This window comes from Macaca nemestrina, chromosome 14 (genome assembly GCF_043159975.1).
Source record: "Macaca nemestrina isolate mMacNem1 chromosome 14, mMacNem.hap1, whole genome shotgun sequence".
Taxonomy (NCBI): Eukaryota; Metazoa; Chordata; class Mammalia; order Primates; family Cercopithecidae; genus Macaca; species Macaca nemestrina.
This window is the reverse complement of record NC_092138.1, coordinates 308,267-318,306: the sequence shown is the minus strand read 5'-3', so window position 1 is coordinate 318,306 and position 10,040 is coordinate 308,267. Positions and strand designations below refer to the sequence as shown.

Here is a 10,040-nt window from a genome sequence, read left to right as displayed (position 1 = left end):
CCTGCTTGGGCATGCAAAGTTGAAAAGAGAAGCTCTATAGAACGGCCTGCAGGTCAGCTCATCCTGGCCTCGGCAGACTGATGTCAGGAAGGAGCTGCAGAAGACAGAATCCTGTGCACGAACAATACTCGGCCTTTGGTTCCCTCAGGCCAGAACTCGGAGCTGCCAGCAAGCACGCCTTAAAAAACTGCAGTTCTCATAAAGCGCTAAAAACTCCCAAGCAAATAGGGCCCCTCAAACCCGTGTACAAGTAAGAAACATGTAATGAACAACTCTTTCTTCACCAACACTTCTACCACTTAAATTAAGTCCAGCAGACTCTTCAAAGGGACAAAAGAAGCCCCCCCCACCGCCGTTAAGACAAATTCTATATATAGACATCCAAGACAATTATATGATGCACATAACCAAATATATATAATTATCCTAGTTTCTGCATTCCCATTATCTTCATAAATATAGGATAAAAATCGGTCTAAATGACTTTCTCAGACCTCCTCAAGGATTAAGGCGAGCCAGCCAGTCTTTTGAAAGTACATATACGTAGTAAAGATCAAAAGCAAATGTTCTGGTCAGTTCTTTTCTGCTCATGATTTTACTAAGAACGTGTGCGGTTTTCAGGGAAAACACCACAAATGACAGCTGCTCAAAAGCATGGGAATTAATTGGCAGCAGGAATTTCCTTGACTAATAGGGAAAAACTTGAAGTCACATGTTTTGATGAGCTTATTTTTCCCATCCTCAGTCAAGCATATTCACTGTTAATGATTAAGATTTTCAAATGGAAATATAACCAAGCACATTCTCTATCTTTTCTCACTGGAACACAGACACCCATTAATGACTGAACAATGGCATTAATGAACAGATTTTAGCTTACATAAATACAGGGAGCCAAACCAAGACACAATAGCAAAAGTGCATTTATTATATTAAAAAACAGTAGCACGTGACTCCTTCTCTGCCCCCCACAGTAAGTCATCTGCTTTGAGCTGTTTTTCTGGCAGTAGGGATGGATTTACACTGATCCATCCACAGTCTATTTGACACAGGGGCTCTCAAGTCGGTGCCCTTGTGCCCAGTGGTGAGAATGGACGAGACAGCTGGTCAGGATTAGGTGAGCAGCCTGTGGCCTTGGGACCAAGTCATGTTACTGTGCCCAGAGCCCGATGCTATAACCTTGGGCTCATTAGCATTACGCCGTCATCATCCAAGCTAACAGCCACTGATCAGCCATGACCCAACACTCACCACTCAGGGGCACTCTGCATTCTCAGTCCCAGCAACAATGTGAGCCTTTTCTTTTCAACACAGTCTGAACTGAGCCCAGGACACTCAAAGGCTCATGCATGAGGGAGTCTGCATTAAAATTGTTCCTCAAGGCAGCAATGAGATGTCCAAGCATGAGCAACCACAGCCCTTCCATTCTAATCAAATGACAGCTCTGACAGAGCTCAAGGAAAGCAAGACATAGTCAAAGAATTTCCAAAATGTACGTACCCCAAGTGCCACAACGGAACAACATACCTGGCCATCCCCAGACTTGGAAAGTTGGCAGGGACGATGAGAACATCCAGCCGAGAGAACGGGTGTGTTCCCAGAACAGAATGTGCTGCTGAGAGGCAAGGAGGGATCAGCTGCAGAAGGGTCTCTTGGCAGGCACCCGTGAGGCACACAGGGGCAAAGACACGATGAGGAATGACCTGCTGGGTGGTGGCAGAAGCGTTCTGGAAGCGGCAGGGGTATTCCATGTGACTGCAAACACCAACACGCCTGGGAACAACACAAAATAAATGGTAAACCATGTTTATCATTCTTGCTGTGGAGCTGAGGCAATCTTGCAGACGTAGACAACGCTTAGGAGACAGAGGTTCAGACGGACTCACAAGCAAAGACTGTTCATTTCAATTCTTGGTTTGGCTCTGTGCAGCAGTGAAAATTTACAGGATAAAAACTTACTCGTGTGTTTGAATCAACAGACTAGCTTCAATCTAAGGTAAGTGAAAGCACTAAAATCTTGTTTTAGAATTAACTTCGTTGTGGGGGGACCTCTAAGACTCAAAACAGTAAAACTTCTCACCAAAATACAAACAATTCCTGCCCTCAATTAGGTGTTTTCAAGTATCACCATATGAACAATCTCCAAATTAGAGACATTCCTAACTCAGAAAGGAAGGAGCAGTACACACAAGTTAAAGATCCAATTCTGGGATTACCTAGAAGAAAAGACTTGGACTGAGGCAGAACCATGAACCCAACGAAAGTTACAGGCTCAAACTCCTTAAAAGAACACAAACCATTTTACTGAATAGTAATCTGGATGTTCTTTTCACAGCCCATCAAAAGCTGTTATTAAGGAATACAGAGGCACTTTTGATACAGTATTTTTCCCAACCCACTTTCAGTACAAATTTAACTGAGCCAACCTTTTAAGGAAGCAGATCAGACCCCCGCCTGCTTCATCTGACCACTGCCAGTTATTCCATCAAAGGCGGAACTGAAAGAGAATTCCTAGAACCTGACTCACAGGCCTCAAGAGAACTTATCTACTCAAACCTATATCCAACAGTACTCCATTTTTTCACCTGCTAACATGTCTTTTATTCAAACACAGTGAAAAACCCCTCTAATCATTATTATTTATTTTATTTTATTATTTTTTTTTAGATGGAGTCAAGCTCTGTTTCCCAGGCTGGAGGGCAGTGGCGTGATCTCAGCTCACTGCAACTTCCACCTCCCAGGTTCAAGTGATTCTCTTGACTCAGCCTCCCGAGTAGCTGGGATTACAGGGGCCGCCACCACGCCTGGCTAATTTTGTATTTTTAGTAGAGACGGGGTTTTTCCATGTTGACCAGGCTGGTCTCAAACTCCTGACCTCAGTTAATCCACCCACCTCAGCCTCCCAAAGAGCTGGGATTACAGGCATGAGTCACCGCGCCTGGCCTATCATTATTATTATTATTTAACATAGGGTTTCACTCTGTTGCCCAGGCCGGACTGCAGTGGCAGGGTCATAGCTCACTGTAGCCTCCAACTCCTGGGCTCAAACAATCCTCCTACCTCAGCCTCCTGAGTAGCTAGGACTACACGCATGTTGCCATGCCACATGCAGTTCTATTTTTTTTTTCAAGAGATGGGGTCTGGAGATGGGGTCTCACTTTGTAAGCCAGAGTGGTCTCAAACTTCTGGCTTCAAATGATCCTCCTGCCTCAGCCTCCCAAAGTGCTGGAATCACAGGCACGAGCCACTGTACTCAGTCAATTCTAACTACAGGTGCTCACTTGATTCACAGTGAATAATGAAAAATCTTAAGATGCTGGCATGTCCCAATATGGGCAGAATGCAACAATTCCTCTCCAAATGTACGAAGCACCTTTCACTTACCCAAGGCCAGCGCTCAGGAGACCATATGGCTAGGTAGAGATAAGCCTCACCTTCTACCAGCATGGGTCATGGACACAGCTTCCAGCACCGAAGGCATTTCACCACAGCGGAGAGTAAGAAAATGGATGGAGGCCCATAAACACGTGTCAGAATAAGACGACATGAAGAATATAATTCTTGACATTGAATTCTGGCCAAAGTCCCTGGATTGATAACCTTGCTTTGTGGAGAGAGTGAGTCAAGGTGCCTGCTGGTGAACATTTACCTAAAAAGGCTGCAATGTCCACCTAATGACAAGTACTGTGCTGGTGCACGAATGTGGTCAAAGGTCTTGAGAAGTGAAAAATGCCATTGATTAAATTAACCACCATGATATCTTTTTGTCACGTATTTACACAGGTATATAATGTGCTACCGTCATTTCAGTTCATATCATCTCTATTGCAAAGCTTTCGGATCATGTTAAACCAGAGAAACTGCACATGTGCAAGCATCTTCTGGACACAGCTGAGGAATAAGCTCACATTACATCTACCACAGCACAGTTTTGCAAAAAGGTCATTCTAATGGCCTCTAAACACAACACAGGGAAAGATGATTTCTTGCTGCCAAGAACCCGAAAGTTAGAGAATACTGAGGTAGCCAAAGATATATCCAAAAGTGTTTGGCTTGATGAATTTCTGATGATCGTACACAACCCAAACCTGAGAGACAACATTCCGTCTCCATGGAAAGTTCTCTCATATTCTTTTCCAGTCAGGAACAAGGTGAGTTAGAGTCTCTCTGGGAATACAAGGCACTAGTTCAGATGACGAAGATGACTCTGGTTGTGTGAATTAGTACTGTTATAATCAAAGCCTGGGAAGAAATGCAGGACTTTAAGGCACTCGAGCTCTGACCAGGTGAGAACAGTAAGGCTCCCACAGAAATGGAAATGGAAATGGCAACAGGAAAGCCACTCTGCGCTCCCACATAGCGATCAGGAAACCTGGGCTTCACGGTTTTCTCAGACCGGCTCACTTGTGACCAAGGCAGGCAACTCAGTATCTGGGGCTTCTTCTTCCCCACCTTTAACATGGTCTCACCAAAGTGGCTGCTGGAGGAGGTAAGGAAATAGTTAGAAAAGGATAGGAGAGGCCAGACACTGTGGCTCATGCCTGTAATCCCAGCACTTTCGGAGGCTGAGGCAGGTGGATCACTTGAGGTCAGGAGTTTGAGACCAGCCTGGCCAACATGGTAAAACCCCATCTCTACTAAAAGTACAAAAAAATTAGCCAAGTGTGGTGGCGCATGCCTGTAATCCCAGCTACTTGGGAGACTGAGGCAGGAGAATCACTTGAACCTGAGACGCAGAGATGCAGTGAGCTAAGATCGCACCACTGCACTCCAGCCTGGGTGACAGAGCATCACTCTGTCTCAAAAAAAAAAAAAAAAAAAAAAAAGGTGTGAGAGAATTTACTAACTTACTGCACAGACAGAGAGTTCTCTGTGTGCAACATCGTAAACTCATTAAGCTGAACACTCAAGATCTGCACATTTTGTTGTATGTTAATTATACTTAAAAGATAAACGTTTTCTAAGGTTTCTTTTGGCACTACGATTCTATGATAACTGAGCACACAAGCCATTCTTCATAGAATCGCCCTGTTTCTGAAGAGGTCAGGGGGTTGTACTTTTTTTTTGTTTGAGACGAAGTCTCATTCTGTCACCAGGCTGGAGCGCAGTGGTGCAATCTCGGCTGTAACCTCCAACTCCCAGGTTCACGCCATTCCCCTGCCTCAGCTTCCCGTAAGCTGGGACTACAGGCGCCGCCACCACGCCCAACTAATTTTTATATTTTTAGTAGAGACGGGGTTTCACCATGTTGGCCGGGATGCTCTCGATTTCCTGACGTGATCCGCCCACCTCGGCCTCCCAAAGTGCTGGGACTACAGGCTGAGCCACCGCGCCCGGCCGACTCTGTGCTTTTTACAAAGTAATAGTCTTCCATGGATTCAGCACCGACTCAAATATGCCGTACTTCCTACCAAAGCAACTTTTCATTACTTTACAACGCTAAAGAAGACCTGTTCCCCACCAGATTCTTCTTTCAAATAATCAGTCTCAATGCGTTTTCTTCTTTGTAGTGCCCATTTTCCATGCCTTTAATCATTTTTGCTAAGTTCCTTTGGACTTTATCCAAGTTTCTGTGTCATGTTTAAACTGTGTGGCCCCCACAAAGACCTCAAGAAGTTAAAGAAACAAAACACAAAGATTCCCCTGTGGCTGAAGAAGGTTATACTACAGCTGAATAAAATTAATAAACTTTCAACAGCTTATCTGAAAGCCTTATAATCAATGTATTTACTAAAATGCTCACCCAGAGTGGCTGGAGCATGTGTGAAAGTGGAGCTGGAAGAGGGAACGTTCTCACTATAATTTTACCCACATGAACATCGATCATAAAAGTTCAGTGACCAACACTCTGGCCAAATTTCTGGAACCCAGATGAGCACTTGAGGCAAACGAAAACCTGTGGTATAGCAGGCCCCTGTGGACGTTGGATTTACATGAATTTGATTGCTGGTCTTAGGAAGGTTTGAAGTAGAACGGGTGCTGGGGAAGGCAAAAGGGACCAGATGTGAACATAACCAAAAAACACCACTGTGACTGGCACTTCAGAGCACCTTTGCTGACAAACTTTGCATGGAGTCAGAAACGTAATGGATGAAAAAAGCCACTTTCTGACAACTGAAGACGGCACACGCGAAGCGCACAGCCAGGGCAGGATTAAGCAAATGCAAGCTGTGATTTTATCAGCAGCATATTCCTGAAGGACGAGCATCTTGATAAAGGAAGGGAAAACTCATAGTTTATGAGACATGGAAGGGGGCATGGGAGGAACCCCATTCACCAGGCCTCACAGTTTCACGGAAAGATGAGCTTCCTAGAGTGGCACCCGGACCTCTCTCCCCAGCTTACCTGACTGGCTGGGCCACACAGGCTTTCTCTTTCGAACCTGCCTGCCCACAGAGGGTGCACTTTGGACCTGCTCCTGCCATGTGTCGGGTGAACTCTGCATCTGTGTTACAGAGTCCAACAGCAGTCCAGCTGGGCTGGTAACTGGGTGGGTAAATTTGTCTCATTTGGAAATGGAGTTTCAGAAACCCCACTGAGACCATGCACCTGAGCATTCCTTCAGTCCAGCTTCTGTCAATAATAAAACCTTTATTTTTATCTCCTCTGTCTGTTCCTCAACTGGTGAATTCAGGAGGCAAGAGAGGAGTTGTACCTGCTTCTTCCCCTAAAGCCTGACAGGAATTTTAGACATCCCAGAATCTTCATTTGATTTAAGCATTTCTTCCTCCTTTCAGAATAGTGGATGCAAGAAAACTGAGAAGCCATTTCAGCTGCTTCTGAGCAGGAAGGAGACAGCACAGAGTCAGTGGCTGCTGCCCACTCCCCAACCCCACATCTCTTTGGAATACGGCTAGAAAGGCAAAATAACAAATGTCTGTCCTTGCCTTCCCCTAGCCTTCCAAAGGCACACATTTTCCAACTGAGCAGCTCCTCTAAGAATCAATCAGTGCTGAGGCCTTAGATGAAAAAGAGAAGAGTACTTCGTCACCATCGAGAATCTGAGGAGCCACGGACAAAGCCTTCATCTGTAGATAAGGAAGGTGTGGCTTTGTCCGTAGAGCTACATCCAACCACCAAGAATGGCACTTTCAAGCTCAAAGGCATTGCTCTCAACTTCCGTTTTCTGTTCCAACACAACACACTCCCGTCAATCATGGTGGCTCAAATCATGGCAGTGACTCTCCAGATGGGAAGGTGGATCAGACTCCAGGTGAGGCATCAATGTTACATATAGTTTTTTAAAGTCTCCAGGTAAGATTCTGACTCACCTCTCTCTGGGGTCAGGCCTGGATATAAATCCAGGTATTGCTACTTAGTAGGTATATTAATGTTAACAAGTTACTATCTGAGCTTCAACAGCCTTATCTATAAAATGGGAATAATAATCTATCCAATCTGTCTTGCAGGCCTATCCTTAGGACTAAAGGAGATTACATTTAGATCAAGACTTAGTTTCTGACTTGGAACAACCAATGGCTACTGTATCAATTCAGGATAGCCTAGGATATGCTGCAGTAACAAACAACCCTGGTGTTTCAGTGGCTTAACACAAAACAGTGTGCTTCTTGCTAATACCAAGTCCACTGCAGATCTAAGCGGCTCTCCAGAGCACCTGCCATCCTCACCCAGAAATTCAGGCCACCTGAAATTACAGAACAAAGCCTCCCGTGTGATCCCACGGCAGGAAGAGAGCACAGGAGGACCTCACACGAAATCAAAGTTCCCACATGAAACTAGCATATGTCACTTCTGCCCACAATTCCCTTCTTCCCTCAAGAATACAGAAGTAAAATCTAATACGCAATCTAGGATGTTCATATAGCTCAGGGAAGACAGTCCAAACTAGGCAAGCTACTGAACAGGAAGTGGAAATGACCTCCCTTCCGCCAAACAAGGCAAAACGCGGCAATAATACGTGCCCACCGGAAGACAGAGAACATAGCGTCATCTCTGAGAGGCAAAACGCGGCAATAATACGTGCCCACCGGAAGACAGAGAACATAGCGTCATCTCTGAAAGATGAAGACCAACGGCCGCGGTTACTGTGGTACTCGTAAAAGCAGCAAGGCAAAATAAAACCAACACAAAAAGAATCTGCATTAGGAGCGTATCTTAGCTGGTTTTCAAGGAGTAATGAATCATCTCCACCATTACTCTGGGCTTTCTCCACCAGAAGGTACTGACTTAGCGACCGTCTGTCAATAGGAAAAACGACTCCGTTGAGCTGGGTATAAAATCCTAGAAGCGCTGCATGATGCATGTGCTGTGCATCTTCTCGGCGGCCCCCTTCTCCCTCTTTTGGCTCTCAAAGCTAGAGACCATTGAACATCTAGACAGGCTGCCAGTAAATATCCAATGGCCTATACTAATTTTTTAAAGCCTCAAAATGATTTTATCTGGTTCATACTTAAAAGAAATCACTACTGATGTTAACAAAGCCCTGACCGAGCAGGATTCCCTTAACCCAAGGGCTTTGCGTCAGTTTCCTTGTGTCCTGTGCTCCTAAAGCAGTGGGACTAGCCCCACTGAGGGAGCTACTAGCCCCACTGAGGGAGCTGCTGTCCCCACAGTGCACCGCTGACAGCAGTCGGTACAACCAACACAGCAGAGTAGCATAGAAAGTAATCCATCAGCAGCTTTGTTTTTGACCACATAAGCACCGAAAACCAAACCTAAAAGGCATGGGAGGAGAGGAGGCATTGAATCTGAGGGTTCCTTGAAGTTAGCCAAACACATATAAATCTTTCAGCACACTTCGCAGGATTTCATCTAGACTTACCTTCTTCTCTCTTTCTGCATAAATAATAGGCTCACATCTCTTCTTCTCAGCTCTTTTTCCTTTCTTTTCCAAGACAGAGTCTCGCTCTGTCGCCAGGCTGGAGTGCAACGGCGCAATCTCGGCTCACTGCAACCTCTGCCTCCCAGGTTCAAGCAATTCTCCTGCCTCAGCCTCCCGAATAGCTGGGATTACAGACAGGTGCCACCATGCCTGGCTAATTTCTATATTTTTAGTAGAGATGGGGTTTCACCATGTTGGCCAGGCTGGTCTTGAACTCCTGACCTCGTGATCCACCCACCTCAACCTCTCAAAGTGGGGGATTATAGGCCTGAGCCACCGCGCCCAGCCTCTCTTTCTTCTTCTTCTTCTTTTTTTTTTTTGAGACAGTCTCAGTTTGTCGCCAGGCTGGAGGGCAGTGGCACAATCTCAGCTCACTGCAACCTCTGCTTCCCGGGTTCAAGCCATTCTCCTGCCTCAGCCTCCCATGTTGCTGGGACTATAGGCATCCGCCACCACACCTGGCTAATTTTTTTGTATTTTTAGTAGAGATGGGGTTTCACCATGTTGGCCAGGATGGTCTCGATCTCCTGACCTCGTGATCCACCCGCCTCGGCCTCCCAAAGTGCTGGGATTCCAGGCTGAGCCACCGCCCCAGCCTCTCTTTCCTTTCTAACGGGGCTTTTCCTGCTTTGATTAATCCTATTTTGGTTTAGTTTCTCAGCAGGAGTGACTCACATTCCCAGTGCTTGGAAGAAACGCAGCACACCACTCCCTCAAGTGTTTTTCCCTTCCCAGCAAGTCCCCCCACACAAACCTGAAGTCGGCCTCAGGAGGTGAGAAGGGTGTCTCTGTTGCCGAATCACCCGATGAGCACGGCTCCATCTTCACTTCTGTCCAGCATCCCACTGCAATTGTGAAGGTGGAGGCTGGCATCGGCATGGTTACGTAGTAATACCAGCTTGAGCACCCTATAAACAGGAAGAGAAAACCCGTAATGAGGCCAATATATGATTCTGGGCTCTGCTGTGTAATTTCCTCTCTTGCGGCACTTGAAGAGCTTTTGCAATAAGCTGGTGAGAGCCAGCTCTTGGCGGTCGGTCACGTCAGCAGAAAGGGCACTACTTCAGGTCTCAGGGAAAGCACAGGAGGGACGACGGCTTCAAGGCAACTAGGAAGGTCTGGTCTCTTCCACGGATCAGTCTGAAGCCCTTCACGTGAGGGCAGCAGTGCAGGGGTCCCTCTCAGCTGTACACACAGC

At 46.1% G+C, this 10,040-nt stretch overlaps 1 protein-coding gene across 25 annotated transcripts in view; it reads right to left on the bottom strand.

Moving 5' to 3' along the window:
- The window catches only part of AOPE (aminopeptidase O (putative)), a 386,190-nt gene that overhangs the window by 310,826 nt on the left and 65,324 nt on the right, over window positions 1-10,040 (bottom strand). For 24 of the 25 annotated variants that reach the window (XR_011612942.1, XR_011612948.1, XR_011612943.1 and 21 more), the window contains 2 exons: window positions 9,597-9,750; window positions 1,528-1,773 (listed from right to left, as the gene is read on the bottom strand). Coding sequence is in view for 18 of the 25 variants with exons in the window: in XM_071078740.1 (XP_070934841.1) it covers window positions 1,528-1,773; window positions 9,597-9,750 (400 nt within the window). In the remaining 7 variants the exon portion in view is untranslated. Of the gene's footprint in view, window position 1; window positions 95-1,527; window positions 1,774-9,596; window positions 9,751-10,040 lie in introns of all 25 variants that reach the window. The other variant, XM_071078741.1, reaches the window with a different exon arrangement.